We start from the raw sequence: 21,019 nt of genomic DNA on the forward strand, positions 1-21,019 counted from the left end.
CAACATCTTATATAAAAGAAATAAAGAAATACAGCCCCATATGAGCTCTTTGGATGAAGTGCTCCACTTKTATACCTTAAAATGTCCAGTGTAAATTCCACCATGTAATAAAATGACAATATTATTAAAGATGATTTGGTAGGGGCCTTATGATTCCCCAATATGTTCTTTTCTGAACAGCTCTCTGAAGAGCATGATGGGGTTTTGAAAATCTTACTGATTGGAAAATGTGKTGAAAAAAGCAATATGCAATATTTAATGACAGATTTTCAGAGCGTGCATTGAGAAATAGCCCCTCAGTATTTGTGAAGTTATGCCTTCACATCAGTAACAAATATGCCAGACATAAAAGTAACAGAGCCATTGCAAATTTAGACAAACTTCTATAAATTTTGGAAATATATTACAAACCAAAAGGCACAAGTTTTCCAAACTCCTTTCATGGCTGCATCTGTGTTACAGAATGGTTTGGGAATGAATACTGAAAGTAATTTATGAACTATTTTGATTGTCAAACACAAATTACCATTTTCAAGGTTGCTGAAAAAGACCATCATAATGCTTTTGTTACAGGATATAACTCATCCCAAATGACATCCCAAATAAAAGCTTTTCATTATTAATTCTTCCATTCACTCATATGAATCTGTCATTGGACTAAATGTGAATCTCCTCTTTCAGAAAGGGTACAGGATAATCACTGAGAACACATAAGCCACTGAAACTTTTACTCCTACAAGACTTGCTGCTTGAGCAATTTGAAAAATGCAGGCGAGGAAAACCAAAGGTTAATATTTCTAGACTACACCAAATTTCTCGTGGCAAAGCCAATATCCATTTGTTACAGCTAACACAGTTTTATTCCCCTGTTATTGCCTTGTATCTTAACATAACCAAAGGTTACAGCATCCTCACATTTCCACTCTAGCCAACTGTCTGATCAAGTATGTGATGGAAGTCRACAGCAATTTTGTTTTCATTAATCAAGATAATAAATGGCCATAAATAACATCTTTGCAGYTACTGTGAAGTAACAGCGAAACCTTGAAAAACAACAAATTGCACGTCCTCCTACTTAGAGGAAGACTGCAACGTGCCTCACTTCTGCAGCRCGACAAAAAAATGCTGCAATTTACACAACATTTGTATTTTGTAAAAAAAACAGGCATCAACCTTGAAGATGTGAGACAAAGATGTATTTATTCCAGTCAACCTGGGTATACCCTTAGATCTTTTGAAAGAGTAAGGTCCTGAGATTTTTGTGGCTATTATATTTGGGCTTGGGGTTGGGTTTTGGGGTTTTTTTTAAGAAGCAAGGTAAAAAAAAAGGTTCCAAAAGAGGAACATAATTCTGTATTTTCACACAAAGACAATGCTTACAAAAGTAAGTCATCCAATGTATTACAAAATCATTGCGGCAGAAATTTTCTTGGATTTTCTGATGTCAGCTGTGTAAATGAAAAAAGAAAAAAAATTGTGTGGTATATTTATTACAGAGCATATGGGAGAAATGACCAACCATAAAGCATGTCAGAATGGTGGAAACACATCCTCTTAAATTTTAAGATGGTGGCACAGTATCTTTCAATGAAAAGGTAAAGCAAAGCCAGGTTGGGGAATGCTGGGAAATGATGTAAATATGGTTTGCCAAAGTCACAAAGACTTGGAACAGTGCATGTGTGGAGTCTTTTCTTTCTGTGTTTGAAAAAGACCCCTGGAGATGGTGATGAAAAGAACCATACAGGTATATGGTAGTAAAAGCTCATTATAATAAAGTCCAAATACTTCTTYAATTGGGTGTTGGGTTTTCACATTYRTAGTGCTGTACTAATTAAAAATGGATTTAGCAGACTTAACTCYTGATAAAATCTGGTGAAAACATTATACAGTCTCACAGCTGCAGAGAGAGACAATGGATTTGGACCTGTGGTTAATTAAGATCCCTTCATGTCCAGCTGCATGGCTGTTTGTGGATAGTGAAATTCCCGCTCCAAGTTCTATCAGGTAAGCATTTTGGGATGCTAAGTGTACTTGGAATAGCCTACCACTGTATGCTCCTGTTTCAGTTGAGGGAGATATACTGAACACACTCTATAKATATMTAKATAKMYAKATAGATATAAAAATATGTACATACACACACAAGATGCTGTAATTCCCATCCCATTTTGTAATGTAAAAAGCAATAGAGAAAATTTATGGGAACCAAAAAAAAAGCCATTACAAGAGGGAGAATATTAATATTTCCAAGGGGAGCTGAGTCTAAGTCCCCTCTGCTGTCTGCTAATTCAGAAAAATTACTCTAAAAACACCTAGTGCATTCATTTGTATAGGGATTTTACATTTTACATCAGTGCCAGGTATCRCATTTCCATTTGAAAATCTGAATCCAAACAGGTGTTTGACATAACAGTGCACCTGCTTTTGAGGAAGGAATCATACACAGATTGAAGAATAACCCAGTTGCTGGCTACCAAATKAGTATTAAATAAAGAGCGGATGATTTGTGATCCTACTTTCAACATATTTCTCAAAGTAAGTTCTTACACCAAGCCACAGCACAACACACTCCTTAAAACCCAGTTTTAGCTGAAGGAAAAGTTGGTAGCTACAGTTATAGCAGATGACTGGCAAGATACCCTATCAAGTTTTGTTTGCAATTGGTTCATTCCCATGATGGCAAAGTGTACTGGATTTCAAACTCAGAAACTCTCACAAGGTCACACCTCGTCATTCCTCCACTTCAGATCCAGCAATCAAACACTTCAATGTCATGCTGGAATGGGCAGCAGCCTGTAAAGCAGGTTGACATCAGACACTCTATTACCTGCTTGATTTCTTGCAGCAGGCTTGAGACCCAGGAATGTGGCACGCTCCCRGCTATTGTCCCCCAGCAAGATGCTCGTTCAGAGGCAACTGAAAGGCTGACTCTCAAGGACAGATACAGGAAAAACATCARTTGTCTACACACATAGGTTAGTTTGACCTCTCAGTATTTACTGCTTATCTTTTCCCAGATCAAGCTTTGCCTCACATAAAATCTTAACAGGATTTATTGTATTTAAGGTGAGTTACTTTATGCCCTTCAYGGTGCATAGCAAATAGAGCTCTCAGAGGAACTATGGAGACCTGGTTCAGGCACGCAAAGAGGAAAAGGACCTCCTTTGTCTCACTGTCCAAGAGCTCACAGTTACACAAAAAGTCTCAACATTTAAGCAAGAAAACACAGGACCTGTAGTTAGGGTTTGATCTGGAGCTGGGACCACAAAGAYTCTACACAACACTAGCTGCAACCTCCAGGAGTTACTTTCTTTTCCTTTCTTTTATTTTTCCCCACAGGGGGCAGTTATCTCAGCTTTCATTGGAGTGCTGAAGAAAACATCAATCTGATCATTTAGATTATAAAGTCTGATTGCTCAAGTATRTTGGTTGGCCAATGTAACTCGGTTTTTATATTGCACAGTTATCTGTATTCTCTCTGCTTCATGGAATACCTTGAACAGGCTGTGTTTGGATCTGCAGTCCTATGAGTTCAGCTCTTAGTGATCCTAGAGAAGACCAGAAGATCAAAGCTGTAATGCCAGGTAATAATTTCCTTTTAATAAGTTTGTCCTGAGCCCAGCTGCTTCCCGGACAAGAAAGATTATTTTTAGAAAGAAATAAAGCAGGAGGGTATTAAGTCACTGTTCTGTCTTTTGCTTGGTCAGTAGTGCTCCACAGTGAAGGGTCACCACACCAGGTTACACCAAAAAATAAAACCACCAGGCCACAGAGMTTACCAAGGCATTGACATAATTAGTGCAGTTATAATACATGATACAGCACAGCACACACATGCAAAAAAGCCTGAGTAACAACATGAATATATTAGAAAGAGTGTGTGACTTTGGAATTACTTGAGAGCYTCAGCAAAAGGCCAGTAACTGTACATACATATATAGACATACACACAGGGATGGCAGGCACCAATAAAAAAAAGAATTCTATTTTTTGTATTAGAAATACTGACAGATTTTCAAACTCTGGCCACTCAGTCATAGTAAGCAGTAGAAGACTGCTGTGGAGAAAGGGTAGGAATTCTTTGAACTCCCCTGGAATGTCCCCTCTTTGCCACCATGGTGCACAACTGGATTAGTGCACACTTGACTGTGAGCAGGTGGTGCAGTGCCATGAACATACTGAACACATCACACAGACAGACCACACATGTTACACTTTATTTCTCTAAATCCATACATTAGTAACAAAATTCGTGAGTTTAAATTTGGGATTAATCCTTCCTACTGCAAAAATACCAGCAAGAATTTCACTGTTTTCACAAGGAAAACTGGATTCCCAGACTGTGTAAGAGCAGCTACACTGTCTTTTGGATTATCGTCTTCTGTCCCTGGTGGTGGGCCAACATTTGGAACTTCCTCAGCTCCCAAGAAATTCATTTTCTATTTTAAAAAGGCTTGGGGGAGCTATTCTGGGGAATCCTCATTCACTCTGAGCAACCTTTCCCTGTATTAAAACTTTTGCTATGTTTTAGTCTGCATGGTAAAAATCAAAGCAATGTATTTTTTTCTGTAGAGATAAACAAGCTGGTGTGGGTGGTTGTGCACATTAAAATGAGACAAAACTCGTTTCTAATGTCAGCTTTCTATTAATCATCTGAAAATAGCTTCACAAAAGCCCAATGTGTCTTTTTTTAAAGGATTAAAAGAGTAGGAAATCAAATTTTATTTTAATTCACCATCAACCTTGTTAAGTGCATTTTTTATCTACTCAGAACAGCTTTCCCATATATAGAAAGACTTTATGAACACTCTACATATTTCAAAAAGGGCAAAATTTTTTTGTTTCATATTTAAAGCTGAGTATTTAACAGGTCACTAAGGGAAAAAAAAAAACTTTCAAAAACAATTCAAGCAAGTCTCCTCAAAATGTTATAAAACAAAGTATCAATTCTGCTTCTGGATTAATAAATGAAGTGCTTAATCTCAATTTCTGGTTGACCAGAACTCATTCCCTTTACTGCATTTTTTTTCCAGGTAGTGACATATACTTAGAATGTCTTTATTAACATAATATTGACATAGCTTTCCATACTCAGAAAACACATTGTGAAATAGCCAAAATTCTGGGTTTATAAATTCAGTCTTGCACAAATTCAATTCCTAATTCAGTGATCAGAATTCAAATGACAGTTAAGTATTTAGTGAAGAGCATGGGAAAACTATAAATCTACAATAGCACAGAATAGGAAATATTCTTCAAGAAAGATACTTCAAGGAAGTTATGGTTTTAGTATCAGCTTCATAAAAGAATAATATCCTTCCATTTTAAGGTGAATTGTAATTCAAATTTCACCCTTACCAGCTCTTCCATCAATTTTATGGATGATTATTAATAGCTGTTGATGGCTATGTTACTTTTAATGGGATTTTCTAGTGAATGGCCTATAGAATTTCAATAACTTCTTATTTCTGTGAGGAAATAGGTGTTTTGTGTGGTATACTAGGTTTCTCCTTTATAACAGTTGTACAGACAGCACCTAAATGTATGAAAATTACTCATTATTCATAGTAGCAGAAGGCATCTCAAACATGTGATCAATTCATTTAATCAGTTTAGATGGGATTAGTCATTTAAGAGCATTCTAAAGAAGCATTTTGCTACTTACCCACAGAGCTTTATCTAAGCCACAGCTAAAATTTACATGACAATGTATCATGTAGTGAGTAAAAGCAACAGAACAGTTTTGTTGCCTGTTTTGGGTTCACATGGCAATGGTTTGATAGCAGAAGGGCTGCAGATTTGGGGGTGAATTTGTGTCTRGGAAGAAGGGAAGGGATGGGTGAAAAGTGTTTTTTGTTTTTCTTATTTGTCATTACCCTACTCTGATTAATTGGTAGTAAATTAAATTATTTCCTTCAGTCAAGTTTGTTTCACCCATGATGGTGATTGGTAAGTGACCTCCTTGTCCTTACATCAACCCACAAGCTTTTAATTTTATTTTTCTCCCCCTGTCCTGTTGAGAAGGGGGAAGTGATASAGAGGCTTGGTGGGCACCTGGAACCAGCCAAGGTCAACCCTCCACAGTGTCTTAGAACTTCTTAATTATCTTTTCTATTGTACATACACATTCCCACTATACAAACAATTTGTCTGTAGCCACATCTTCCCCTCCATAAACATGTGAGCCCAAGGCTCYGTGACATATGAATTAAATAGAACAGAAATAAGTTTAGAATTTGGAAGTATTGGAAAATAAAACTTTAAGATGATTCAGCTGCAGTRTAATGAATTTGCTTTTGCTTGAACACAGCCATATACTTCAACAATCACTGTAGCTGTATGAATGTTAGATGCTTGCAGTTCGTCAAATCCTCTCCAAGTGAGGGTGTTAAGAATTTAGCTGGAGGGGTCCAACAAACTACAGAGGAGGAGAAGGAAGAAATCCAAAGGCATGTCCTCCTGAGAGCATGAGATTTCAACTCACTGACAGACACAGCACTAAAACTCTCCACAGAAGATGYGCACACAGCATGCCTCAGAGCACTTTCAATAGAGTGTGAAGTCTGTATGCCCAAAAATCTGTGGGCCAGCTAAACAGTTCTCTGTCAGAGACAGATTGAAGTTAGGATGTCCAAGGCCAGAGAAAAGATRCAAAAATGCAATACGGAATCTACCAGTGATGAAACAGATTGAAATATCTTTTGTTTAGATTGACATGGAGAAACCATGAGTACAAGAACATCCAACTCCCTAAACAGCTTTTAAAAAGCAGCATAGGAAAGTACTTAACTGTTTATTTACATTTGGACAGTTTTTTTGGAAATAGACAACTCTGCCTCCTGGACAGCTAATTTGGCAGAATTCCCAAGCCACAGGCCCTTCCAGACATCTCAGTCATGTCCAGTGTCCTTGATTTTCAGTGCTGCAAGATGCATGCCAGTCAAACATCAAAATCCTCTTCCCACAGGACTTGTGGGATTGCTTTGGTGAATACAAACACAGGRGAAAGAAGTAAACTGTCAGTTTGACCACGGTGAAATCCATCATCAAATGGGACAATATTCTAAAATTAAAACCTTTCTCTCTTCAGTGTAAGAAAGCTTTGTTAAAACCTTCCAGCAATTCAGGCCTTTGTGTATCAGAAAGAATTCTGGGATACCAATTTGAACCTCTATCATGAAAAAGAATTTTAAAACTTGTCATGTGGAAAGGCAGAATATAAGGCCATGGACTGCCTCTCTGAAAACAAACTGCTGCCAATGCCCCCTGAGATTTAAAATCAGGGCTTGAGGCACTCCTAGCTGAAATGTATGATGTGAGAGAGGTTCTCTCTCTAGTTACAGCTTACACTATCAAAAGAAGAAAGATTAAGCTAATGCTGAAAAGGAAAGCATAATTACCTTTGAAAATTGCTTTTTGAAAGAGATGGGAGTCCCGTCCACTGGCACAGTTGGAATACCATGGAATAAACACACCRCTACACGTACAAAAGCAAGTAATCYTAAACTGCCAAGGAGAGAGACTATTCTGTTAAAATCACTGCTCTCTCAAGAAGTGTGCTCTGACTAGGAGCTCTGGCTCTAAGTCACTAAATCATGTTTGATTTGTAAAAAAGCAGAACATTCTTTGCCACTTGTTTCATTCTAACAAAATCCCAGTAGCATACCTAGATCCTACTGCATTCCTTCTTTTATATCAGGATACAAATTTCAGCTTCTGGGAAAGCTACTTGTGTTTTCTATCATGACACTCCAAAGTATTCAGAATTAGTCATTTAATCTCTATCCAGGCTAAAATGGCTTACTAGAGAAATCTCAGSTTAATAAATTATGTATAAGAATTCTCCCTTTTATATAGTGCGAGCAGTCATTTGAGCTATAACATCATTTATGGCTGCAGCAGAATGAAATGAGCAAATACAACCCCGAGTAAGTTAATATTGGTCACAAAGCTCACATGGAAAAGAAAAAACTGCCAAAGCCAGAACATTTGCCTTTCCCATTCCTAAAGAAGGTGTCAGCAAACTTGCAGCCCATCACAAGCCAAAGATGACAGGTAACTACCAAGCAAGCTTTTCTCTTATTATGCTTTTACATGCCTGGAGCTATGATATCCAATCTGGAAACCCAGAAGTGTTTAAATGATTTGTGGGAGAAACCAGATCTCCATCTAGCCTATAAATCCTGCTGCCCTCCTAACCTGCAGTATTTCCTTTGTCTAGCATACCCTCCATGAGGGTGAGTCTGTCACTTGACTATCCCACAATAACCCCAGTGTCTACACTCTGTTTTCTCTCTGAGATTCCAAAAATGGAGAGAAACTTCAAGTTAACCTGCTTTTATTTCACAACATTGTTACAGCAGGTATCGGTCTGAAATAAAACCTCTATCAGCTTCCTTTTAGCTGCAAAGCCTTCAAGTCCAAAATACAGCCACAGACTGCAGTTTCAGTTTTTTAGGATGGCAGAAAGAGAGATGCAGAAGATGATTCTCCCCCTGTTCCCACTTCAGTGAGAATTTCAATGACTGACAGCACAAGCAGTTAATTAAAGGTCTGCTTTCTCTCCTTTAGGAAAAATAAAAAGTTTTCTAAGTCTGAGCTCCAGTCCAAGGTAACCAGACAGCTAATAACTTCAGGAGGGATTTTAGTCACTTGAGGAAACTGCTCAGGGAGTTTGAGTTTTGTCACCTGACAGCAAGCTGACACTTTTAGAAAGGAAGATATTTCACTGGCATTTGTTGAGAAAGTGYGTGAAAGAAAACTGCTTTCACAGCACAGATATTCAGGGACAATAATGACATTCCAGGAAACTTTTCCCTCTGCCACAAAGTCTTCAAACATCACAGGCAGTAACACTTTATTCCTGCAGCCCTGTTCTGTGGAAGGCATAAACGGGACACACGGACCCGAAGTGTCCAGCCCTTCCAGCTCAGCTCAAACCACATTCAAGACAAGTAGGAAGCACAGCACAAGGAATGTTGCTTTTAACTTTGCCCAAATCCAGCTCTAGGTTCAGCTCAGCTCAAGACCAACTGATCCGTTTAGGTACCTTCCAATGTACTGCTTATTTCTGTCAAAGAGCACATGGATCCAGAGCCMGTAAATGGGGGAACATCTATTCACTGGCACTGACAGGCCTGGGACAGGGAGTCCCAGCTCCACCAGGGATCCCTAGAGCAAACCCAGCAGCCAAGGAAGATGTGAACATGGTGAACAAATGGAACAATGCTCAAGCTCACTTCAACTGAGTGAAAGCTGGCTACAAAGCACCTTGCACTGTGGTATCATGCATCACATCAGTATCATGGCCAAGTGAAGGCACATGTACTCCAAATATGGGGACACCTGAGAAGAATAACTAAGTTGAAAAATATGAGACCCTTCTGAAAAAAAAATGCCCAAAGCTGCTTTTTCATGTATTTAGAATCAATATGAATATATTTGGGATGAATACACACTATCTATATTTCAACTAGTTGAACACTTTTGAAACCAGAGATGAAGCTGTTTATTGAAATGGAAAGTGTAAATCTGGTATTTATACTCCAAAGGATTTGCAATACATCACAAGTGTAACTAACAGAAGGTACCAGTTCATCTTAATTCTACAAAATTCCATTTGCAGAAATAGACCAGAGAAGTGTTAGAAGTGACAAGCTGGGGAGCKATTTCTATTAAAAAAATCACAGATATTTAAACCAGACTAAATTCTAAAATCTAAAAAGTTGCCTTTTAATGTGCATTACCTCAAATGTCCGAAGTATCGTACCTTCTATGCATTTCCAAGAGCATATATTATTCCCATTATTTAACATTTGCATTCTGATTGCAATCAACCTTCTTTTAATAAAATAAATAACATTACAGTCTGTTAACCTAGAACTGTCAAACCCTCGTTTCCATTATCAATCAATGCCACTTTTCTGCTGACTGCAACTCAATTAAGATCCAATTATTTGAATAACTGGATGGAAATTGCTATCATAAGATGTATATTTTTATTAGGAACATTTTGTATAGAAAACTGACAGCACAGAAGCTGTAACACTGTGGTTGAGTAAGTGTAACTTGGGCTGGGAAAAGCAATGCTGATAAACACGGAGGGACAGTGCCACTCCTGGAGTAGATATTTGAGTCTAAAGTTGGGATTTCTGGCTCAGAGCAGGTCCAAAATGATGTGATTCTGCTAGCACTACTATGAGCTTTGTGAAAATTGGTCCTTCTATGCCTCAAGGCTTCCTATTTCTACAGATGTTAAAAAAGAAAARAAGTAGTTATATATTGTGAGAGAGTACCACATTACTCATGGAGTTAATTATAAAATATGTCAGTCAGTGACACTGATTTTTAAGTGGTATCCATGTAAAATTATTTCATTTCTTTTATTTCCTGCATTAACTAACACCAGGTAAGGAGCTGTTTATTAACAGGACWTCTCTCTTAATATGCTTGGAGCTGTGTACCTTCATTTGGAAAAAAATGTCTTATGAGGAAATCCCCAAGTATAAATTTGCTTCTTAATTTTTAATTATATGAATTTTCTACCAGAGTTTTGATTTATTTCACCAAAATGTGGATAACACATTCTTCTTTATCCAACACTAAAAAGCTGAATTCTTTGATACTGATAACATATGCAGATAGAAAATATCATCACACTATAGATTCCAAATCTATATATAAAAAATAAAACATTTTACAACGCCTAGTTGTAAAGTCTAATTTTACAAAACAGATTTATAATATTAGAAGATTTCTATTTTTTTCAGGTYTAATTATCTAGGACTTACTTGGCGCCTGGAAGCTACAATGGAGAACCATTTCTAGGAACAGAAAAATCTCCCATCAAACATATTTTTTAGCTGATCTTGAATACCCTTATAAAGCAAGTACAGGTTCTCTAAAGTATTTCTTTTCAATGCAATATTACTGTCTTCTACCTTCCATCACAAAATCATATCATCTGAATTATACCTACTAYGGTTTTAATAAATTTCTGCAGAGGTTGTTCACTGAAGATTACACAGAGGATTTAAACTGGGCTATTAGATTATGACTTGCATTTGACAAAACAACTTGAACTGGCATGCAGCAAGGAATGAAAAGAGACGAAAAATCAAGGATAAGAAAATGGAAATATTATAGATAAGCAAAGTAATTCCAAAATGTGATTTATAATAAAAGAAACAACTCTTGATAGAATGTCATGTTCATATTACATTTCCATTGTGATTATGGTACTTGACTTTTGTTTCATGTATTAGATTTTATATCTTTCCTGTCATTTTCCTTCTGATTTCAGGCAACACCCCTAAAATGTTTTAGCTCCTTTACAAAATGAAGTTGCATTAAGTAGTGAACACTGTTTATGACAAGTGCATGACAGTTTTCATATATGTTGGAAGGTGTCTACTTCCCAGAAATGTGTAACACTTTCACATACACACAGTCTAGCTCCCTATAGAGCTAGCACTGCAATAAATACTTWCAGCCTTTTGACTCTGCATGCTAGCAGTGTCTCTTAGGCAAGCTCAGAAAAGTCATCTTATAAAAAGGGTCCACAAAAAATGCAGAATTCATGTAATCCAGTTTCTTCATGCAGACAGTCCTTAAAGGTAAGATCATTTACACGATGYATGTTAAAATCATAGCTACTTACCCTTTTTCTCAAGTTGTAAGTCAAAATGAGATTTCTAGAGAAGGAGTGTGAAAAGGCTGTGTAGAACTCCAGCACYTTCTGCAAGGCATCTCTTTTAATCACATGGAGATCACAGTAAGTCAAAGCTCTTACATTAGCACAGGACTGGGCCAGGGTCGACTCCTTCCAGAACACATCACCAAAAACATCTCCTTTGCCTATAAAAAAGCAACAGCATTGCTTTCAATAACAGAACTATAAGAACAGACATCTCATGCATGCAGTCAAGTTTCTTCTATTTTTGTGCTCAGAAAAAAAAACCTTCAAAATATTTCACTGATAACTTTTTCCATCATATTTTTCTTAATTACAACTGCCTGGCAAAACTTCGTAAGAATAAATCATAATTAAAAATGTTCCATGTGACAAGTCCCCTTTTAATATCAATAAAGGGTTTTCCTTAAAAATCACAAAAAGTGGTTGATTCTTGGTTCATGTTCTCTTCTGATCCCTTTCAAAGAAATTAATTAAGAGGAAATGTTTTTTTCCCTTTTTCCTTTTAACTGTCACGCAAAGGATTTGTTTCTTACATCTGTGTTGTTGAGTTTTCTTAATCTGGCTGACAATTATCCACTGTTGAGTCAATCAAAGCATCCTCTACAGCACATCAGCACAGTTACAGGCTGCAACTACACAGAGTCCCAACCAAGAACTGTACACATTAGTTACCCCCAACATAACTAAGGCAAGGCATGAATATTTAGGTGTTTCACATTGGAAGGAAGAAAACAACCATTTCTTCACACCCTTCCCGTGTGCATATCTCTGTGAGCTCAGGGCAGCCAGTGAAATGSCTGCTGKGGGTACTGCAATGASGGCTTTTGCACCAGYCTGGGCTCTACAGTGCAGGGCATGYACACCAAAATCTAGCTGAGGAGCAGCCCCCAGTCAGGATTTTTCATTGGTTACACCCCAGCTCAGGCTGGGGAGTGTGCAGGAGAAAGTTACAAGTTCATTTACAAGAGTAATGGTCTTTTATCTCTTCTCCAATCCATAATGCTAACAAAAAGGGAACACTCGGTTGTTACCTTGATAATGAAAAGCTATACTGGTCTTGTTTGGAAATGTGTTTTCCTCTCAAACTTTTGCTGTGCTACATCACCACTGCACATCTCTCTTAAGACAAATGACATGGAAATACATTCACATCYGTCAAGCTGTGGTAGGAATAGTCTCTTGTCTGATAAGTAATACCTTGCCCGTAGCAATTCTTAAATCCAAAGCATCAAAATATGTATGTTAGTTTACTACTATGTATGAAGTTTACTGACTTCATCCAGGCCCTTTTAGATTTCCTTTCCCAAATAAACAGTCATTTTTGAAAGCCTATATGAAAGTCAAGAGGACTATCATGAGTAAAGAGCTCAAGAAAACTTCTAAATCAAACTCAGAATTCTCTTCCACCCTTACCTAATCTCTTCCATTAGATAGTAAGTCTTTTCTCTTTGAGAAGAAGCTATCTTGATTGATGGTAAACTACMCTGAAGTGCAATAAGCTGTCATTGACTGTGATGCACCCCCAGGCTTCCAGGAGAAGCCCTGCACCATCCACCTCCCACAGACCAGTTTAGATCTGATCMCTTTGGGCTTTAATTTCAAATGTTTATATACACTAAAACCACCTGTTCTGTTAGCACATTTTTCCCCTCATAAAATTAGGCAAAGACACCATAATGATAACCTCTCTTCCACCTCTACACCCTTACATAGGACAATGCCAACATCTGGAAACAGTACAAAAGCTTCACATCAACAAGCATGATGGTAGYCCCACAGCCCAATACAGTACATCACTTTGATTTAATAACAATGACTTTTCACATTTTCAATTATTTGCATGCGGTTTTTTAGTAGATACATTAAAAACAGCTAAAGAAAAAAAAGCTTCCATGCACTTTAAATAGACTATCATCTACAAGGCTGTTAGACAGACAAATACACAATATATTTAAAATTGAAATGAAACCATTTTTATGCACCATAAAAACTGATACGCTTCACTGGGTAAAAATGGATTGTTTGCCTTTGGAATAAATATGCTTTTACTCACAATCTTCCAGGCAATTAGCTAAACAACTGTTTTAATTAACGCTCTGGAATCTATCAAGCATTGAAATGTGCCATCACTGATGAGCAACAGTTATAGCTGGTAGTCCAAGCACAAGGGAGAGGAACTCTAACTCATTTCTAAGTGTTTTGCTAAACATCTCCAGACAAATTTCCCTACCTTAAAATGACAATAATTATGTTACTGCCCCCCAGTAACATGATGAATAATTAGTACAATGCAAGCACAAACAGCATGGTGCTGCTGTGCCTACCTCAGAAGTGCCACACAATAGAAGTTAGTTATGTCTAACTTTTTTCAAAATTTAATTCTGCTTTTCACATAACACAGAGAGACACAACTGTGTCCTTCACCTGTGACAGCAGCCACAGTTGCCTTTTGCTATTTGTAACTTTTCCCTTCAAAAAAATCTCCTTTCTGCAGTGTCCTGYCACCCCAAGGAGCCACCTCCCATTAATGGCAAAAGCAGCACAGCAAGGAGCTGCATCTGCTGGGCACCCGCTGAGCCAAGCCTGAGAAAATCAACAAATGAACCCCTGAGTCAGATCACAGAAGCCTCTGTTTTTAAGAAACAAACTACAAAACCCCAAAGAAGTTGTATTCTTTTCTCTCATTAAAAACTTCCTTGAAGTTAACAGCAGTGATCTAGTTGAAAATGAGCCCCACTGTATTTCAGTTTCCAAAGCAAGTCACATGCAAACACCTCATTGCTTTATTTCTGTCAAGTCCATTTTCTAAATTATGCATACCAAAAGTATTAAATTTGATTGTCAGATTCTAAAGAAAAAAAAAAAAAAAGTTTGACATTTATAGAAGAATGAGGGGGAAAAGGAGCAGTAGAAATCTATATAGCAAGAAGGAATTAAAATTCCACCCAGGATTACCTGCACTGCATTAGAACAATTGGCTTCTTATGCATAATAAGGAATTGCATATCRTCTCCCTTTGTCTATATGTTCTCATCAAAGTAAGATCAATCACTGTGGAAAAAGGAATCAAAAAGAAGGGGGGCAGACTAAGTGGGTGTTTTATCAAAACCATCTGTAATTGGAAAGCAAGAGGGTATGGTGATACTTCTGAGTCAGAAGGTGCTTGGCAAAGTCCAAGGGCTGCATTAGGGAACCTGAGCCAAAAGYCTCTTTTTACATATAACTCCAGGCTTTATATACTTCACCTTATCTCTGAAGAAAGATTAAAAAGCAAGAGAAATGCAGATGGCCATTTGTTTGTCAGTACTTTGCATTGCTCATTCCCAGCTTGATGAATTCCAGACGTTTGCCAGGAATATTATCTGTCAATCACACTTAAAGTGGATGATCTAAGCTTTTACCATCAATCATTTATATTCCCTGCTGGATTTGTGGGCTGAGGACCTTTTCCACCATCAGCTCAGCATGCACTGGAAAGCCAAATAGTTTTCTCCCTTTCGTGTTTCCTCGTTTGTTTTAATTATAATAACAAGTCTGCAAAATCTGACACATTTAAACTATGAAGAATTATTTTATAAAACCCTCTGTTTCCATATTTGTTCTTTCCCAATTTCTTCTCCATATCAAAGTTGCTATTTATCTTATTTGTGAAAAATAAGGCATAGGTCAAGGCAYGTCCACTCTGTCCCCTGAAAGCAGCACCAGTGATGAAACCCTGATTATTGCAGCTTAGTCAGGTGTTCTGCTGTTTCTGAGAAAAGAACCACACTCTCACATTGCAGCTGCATTGCCTCATTACCACAATAACCTTTGTTTTTTTTCTCCCTTGCAAGAGGGAAGATTGAAGAGCTCTTCTCTCAGACAGAGGATATCCCACTCCACTCCAAAAAAATATGACTCATGTGGAATATGTGTTTGGCTCATAACCTACTCAGTCCACTTTGGGGTTTTGGGTTTCTAGAAGTTGTGGTGCAGTTTTGGTGTGATAGCTGGGGGAGAAGATGAGGCTATGGATTCATGTATTGCAGGTGTTCCAAGTCAGTTTGGATTTTGAAGGCATTCACATAAATCCATGGATTTTCAGTATATCAGACAAAATATTCCTGTTAGAATAATTTCCAAAGCAACAGTATGGTAGTTACAGCAGCCAACACCGGAATTTGGGTCAGGTCCCTTCCCRGTTTGCCTTCATCTGCATGTCTGAATAGAATTAGGATCAGACACAGCCTCAGCAGATCCAAAGATTAGACAGAATGACCAAACATTGTTCATGGTACCTCAGGGGCAGTGCAGCACTWAGCACATCTTGGCAATCAGGGGTTAGCAAATGCAGTTATCTGTGAAGCTGATGCACAGGGGTGCYGCAATGACTTTCCCTGCACAGCTCCCTGCAGCACCCACCCTCAGGATTTGTTCTCCACCTCCAGGCAGTGGGAGACACCAACTGCCATAAAAAGCCAACACACAGATTCTCTAGGGTCAAACCCCCTCTCTGATGACCAAAATGATTATTTGGTTTCAGCTGAAAATCCTTCCCTTCTCCTCTCTTCCCTCCTTTCCTCCAAATCTAAGTAAGACAAGCAAATTTAAATGTTCCCACTTTACAGAATAGAGAAAAATTCAAAGAAAGTAAACACACCAGAGCAGAAATACTTTTTCATTTTGGTGCATTGTTTTAAGGCAACAAAATCTGTCAGCCAGAAAAAAATGGAGATACCAATTGGCAYTGAGGTGGAGTATTCAGTACCTGTCCTACAGATAAATTGCACAACTTGACAGCCACTGAACAGCCTGTAGTTTGGTCCTCCAACACAGCACAGCTGRCAGGAGATGATGCATGGAAGTGTTTTGCTGCTTTGGATTTGCTCAAAATTTCTCAAGTGCAAACTGAGACATGCAATGAGAAGCGAATGACCAACTGCACTGCAGAGAATACACTATTTTTCATTTATCAGAGGTTTTAATTACTGTCTTCCTCTAATTAGACCTTGAAAAACCCTGGGTCTCTATACCACAGAAACGCAAGTGTTACAGGGATAACAAACTGAAGTTGCACTTTCAGTGATTTGCCTGGTGCACAAATAGAAACACAGCRTATCTGCCCATGCTGTAAACCACAGCCTGGCAACATCTTGCAGACAGTTTACCACACAACTGCATCAATTTTCTCTGTTGAAGCATATTACTGCACAGACAAAATAAAAACATTTATTTTAGAGATGAGTAGCAACAACATGATTTAGTTACAGCTGAAATGTCTATTATTGTTACTATAATTAAGGTGTTTATTTGTCTCTCAGAATTCAGCATGGATTATATTTCATTACTTGACCTGCTGTGATGAAGAGTTTTAAATGTCAGCTGGGCCGTACAAGGTTTATTCACAAAAAAAGCCTGGAGGCTTCACCAGAAYCTGCATCATTTATCCTTATTTGCATTTTGATAGTTACTATAAAAATGTTGTAAATAATGTGGCCAGTTTGTACAAACTCAGAGGATATGGAGTAGCTCAGGTAAGTGAGTATTTGAATGTATTTGCACTGTTTAAGTAACAGGAAAAACACAGGTCTGTCTGTGTTGTCATTGCATGGGCAGTGTAATTCTCTGATCAAAAAAAAACCTGTGTAAGAGGCTCGAATTGCATTATCCTCTGAGTTACTTCCCTGATTACTTAGGGACAGGCTTTATGAACTAGCTATTGCTTGAAACATACATTAAAGCCCCAGAATGTTATTATTTTATTTCAGACAAAAGGATTCACAAGAGTTTAAATAGTAAGTTTTGTGTTCTGAAATACATAAAATAAATATTTTGAAAACCACACAAAGTTTGCTTCTATCTTATATTTAATTTTATTTAGAATTTCTAGTAACTCCTTCAGTATAAATTTAACAATGCTACAGGAACAGACCTCCAAAAAAAAGTATTATTTGAAATATGGAGAAAACAAAGGAAAACTAGTGTTTCCTGAAAATATTTTCCTATTATTTTTAACCCATCTTTTCAGTGAAAAAAAAAATTCTTCCTCCTCCAAAATTTGAAACAGAAACAAAACTCTACCCAAAACAAAAGTGAAAATTAATTCAGGGGTTCATCTGCCAGAAATCAGGATCTTTGTAGAAAGACAGCTTTCTTGCTAAATTGTAGTTCTACCTCTTCCCACCTGTGGTTGGAGCATGCACACAAACACGATGTGCAAGCCTTCCTAGCACAGACGAGTTACCAAGGGACGTGCTGGAACAGAGAGCATCATCTCCACCACATCTCAATTTCAGCTGCCAGTGTCATGGATCATTGTTGCCAGTGTCCTCCCAGACACTGCCATCTTCCAGGGGGGACTTCTTCCACATGTGGTGCTGTTGGACTATTTAAGAGCACATTATGCAAAGGTGTATATATTCACAGCAATAAAACATTGAATGTGCCAAAAAGTTCACTACTGAGGCCTCTGCTCACAGGGAATACTCCTCCTCCTCCTCCTTAGTTACTCCAGCAAGTCATCAAATGTTTTATAAATCTTTGTCTCCAATACCCTGAGCAGTCTTAAACCATCTACAAACAGCAGCGGACAGGAGCTTTGGCAATTTGTGCTTTTAATGTGTGCCAGAAATTAGACAGAGAACAAACAATGTCTGGCTAAAGGCTCAAAAATGCCAAGTCCTGATATCAACCCACCCCCAGATGTCTGGAGGACAGGAATAAGGAATACTCTCTGTCCAAAACCACCACGTAGGATAAACCTATATTTTTCCATAAGAGTTTAGTGCTGCTCCTACATCCACCATGAAATTAATAATTTTGTATTAATGTAGATGTCTTTACGCCATGGCCTTTTTTAAAGTTTAGCCGGATCACCATCTATAATGCTTTTGCTAAGTGTGCCTGGACACTCACTGAAYAAATCAGACTCTGAAAATTGTTCCTTCAGTTGATGTTTATTGTRTCACTTCATAGAAGCATGCAACCTGTCCAACCTGCCTTTATAAATCAATCTAAAATAACCCCCTACCTTTCAACTATAAATAGAAAAAGCACAATAAAACTATTGAGGATAAAGATGGATTTTCATTTCAATCATTCCTTTGTCAAAGCACTGCTGGTCATGTTCCAGTCTTATTCAATAGCACAAACAATGCTGTGATGTTAGATACTGCCAGAAAACCCTTAGTGCCATCCATAATCCTGCAACCTTTCTTAAGCCTGAGAGCACAGCAGCTTGGCATTTTTAATGCAGAGAGGTGCACCTAAATTTAAAATTCAGGTAAAAAAATGAAGCAGAGAAATAAGGGACTTCTTCAAAGACCTGGAATTAAATAMTAGGAGCTAAATAACATTAATTATTTTTGAAAATGGGGTAGTACACAGAGCAGTTCAGTTTAGGAAACCTGAGTTAGCTCAGGTACTAAAGAGAGTGCCCTGGGCTCAGTTAACTTATCTGACATCTTCAAGTCTGCTGTGAAGCAGTTTTCACATGACTCTGTGAAAGCTGCAATGTTTTCCATGGAGAAGGTCTAAGACATACAATATTTCTGCCCTGCTATTATCCCTCCTCCAAAATAAGCCATCCCTGTGGCACAGTTGCCCTTGCAGCTTGCACTGCCCTGTCAGGATGCAAATCTGTCCCACCGAAATCTGAATCAATCCTCTGGTGTCTAAATCTGAATGAAATGCTTACGGCTAAATGAGTAAGCCAAAGCAATTGTAAAGAAAACAAACAATTATTCTTATAACATTTCTTTAAGAAGAAATGCAATTAGATCAAATTAAATCAGCAGGAATTTCTCCACATAAAGCAAATGGAGCATTTAACATCCTGCTGAAACAAAAAAACATGGGACACCAAGGCCTCCTACAACACCATGTTAAAACCACAGTCTCCAATCTTGTCAACTTTGTAGCTTTGTAAATAACAATAAAAGATCTGTATTTCAGGGTCATACAAATGGCACTTCCTCACACTTCCTGCATGATCTTTAAAGTAAATCCATGTGCATCCTCTGCACACTCCCTGCCCCCACCAAAAAAAATTCCAATTCTTGACACGGTGTTACTTGACAATACTTGACACGGTGCATACTTTCATACTTAAATAATATCTACATTCTGTTATTGCCTTTCAGCTTTGATAGCAGCAAAAGGAACAGCAACAGCAACAGCAAACTGACCTTTTGGAGAGCAATTGTACTCCTTGCTCACAATAAATTCCTGCCTTGGCTTCCCTTCCTGTCTCATTCACTTTACTTGCCCTTTGTGGAGTCAGGAGTTGGACTTGACAATTCTCACAGGTCCATTCCAACTCAGGCTATTCTGTGATGCTAAACCAACAGTCAAGTAAAAGGTTTATTCTTTTGAAAGTTTTCAGCTCAAATAAAGATAGCAAGAACATAAATGCAGAACAGCTGGAATGTAACACTTGGGATAAACTGTTTTGTGGGAGGCTGTTGTTTCTTCTAACTAAATCTTCTAGGAAATGTTATTTTTTTCTCATCCAGGGCTCAGTTCTGAAAACCACAGTAGTTTTCAAGGCTTTGGTTTTCAGTTGTTAAGTAAAAGCTTAAAGCTCCCTGTCTCTAATTAAGTCCACAAAACTAACTTCCAGTCTTACCTTCCTCACATGGCCTCCTTTGCTGTAATTATCAAAACCACTTCAGCAGCTTTGAACTTTTCACATAGGTAAAGATGTGCTGTTCAGTCAGGCCCTGTCAGAGTTATTAATTGACAAATTTCTGAAAATTCAAGTACAAGACACTTCCCACTGCTATCTAGGAAAAAAGCTTGTCACCTTAATTTTCAAGGGTCTTCTCCTTCCTCTCTCTAGCCTCTTAGTGTAATATTTTCCTAAATGTCAAAAATTACCCCACTTTCAGGCAGATAGAGTTTGAACTGATTGGGGTCCCAAAACCACTTGCTTCCTTCAGAGAGAACAGAGATTTTCTGTTCAATCTTAGAGCACAATTATGTCAGCCATATCTAATTCAGAATTTATAATTTTCTAAAAAGACCAAGAATGGTTTTCTAGGTCAATCAGATATTTGCACACTAGCACAATATAAAAATTTTATTGCAATGCCTCCTATCCAGTCCTTCCATATATTTCTAGAAAATAATTACAAACAGTAACTTCTGCTGCTATGACATTCTTTTCTGTAATTTTCATTAAATTATCTAAGCACATATGCARTTGGAGACACAGCACAAGAACTAGCATTTCCTCCAGCAATGGAGAGGAGAAATTAAAAAGGTTCAGACTAAATGGCTGGAAGGCAGTAAAGTGCCTTTTCCCTTGCATATTCCAAAGAAAGCTACATCAGACCTTATAGTCTG

At 37.9% G+C, this 21,019-nt stretch overlaps 1 protein-coding gene across 1 annotated transcript in view; it reads right to left on the bottom strand.

The window, feature by feature from the left end:
- The window catches only part of KCNH1 (potassium voltage-gated channel subfamily H member 1), a 167,852-nt gene that overhangs the window by 57,929 nt on the left and 88,904 nt on the right, over nucleotides 1-21,019 (bottom strand). Inside the window, exon 10 of the mRNA XM_057365078.1 lies at nucleotides 11,660-11,856. Within this exon, the coding sequence (XP_057221061.1) occupies nucleotides 11,660-11,856 (197 nt within the window). The remainder of the gene's footprint in view (nucleotides 1-11,659; nucleotides 11,857-21,019) is intronic.

Source organism: Malurus melanocephalus, unplaced genomic scaffold (genome assembly GCF_030028575.1).
Source record: "Malurus melanocephalus ecotype Western Australia unplaced genomic scaffold, MMel_1.1 scaffold_48, whole genome shotgun sequence".
NCBI lineage: Eukaryota > Metazoa > Chordata > Aves > Passeriformes > Maluridae > Malurus > Malurus melanocephalus.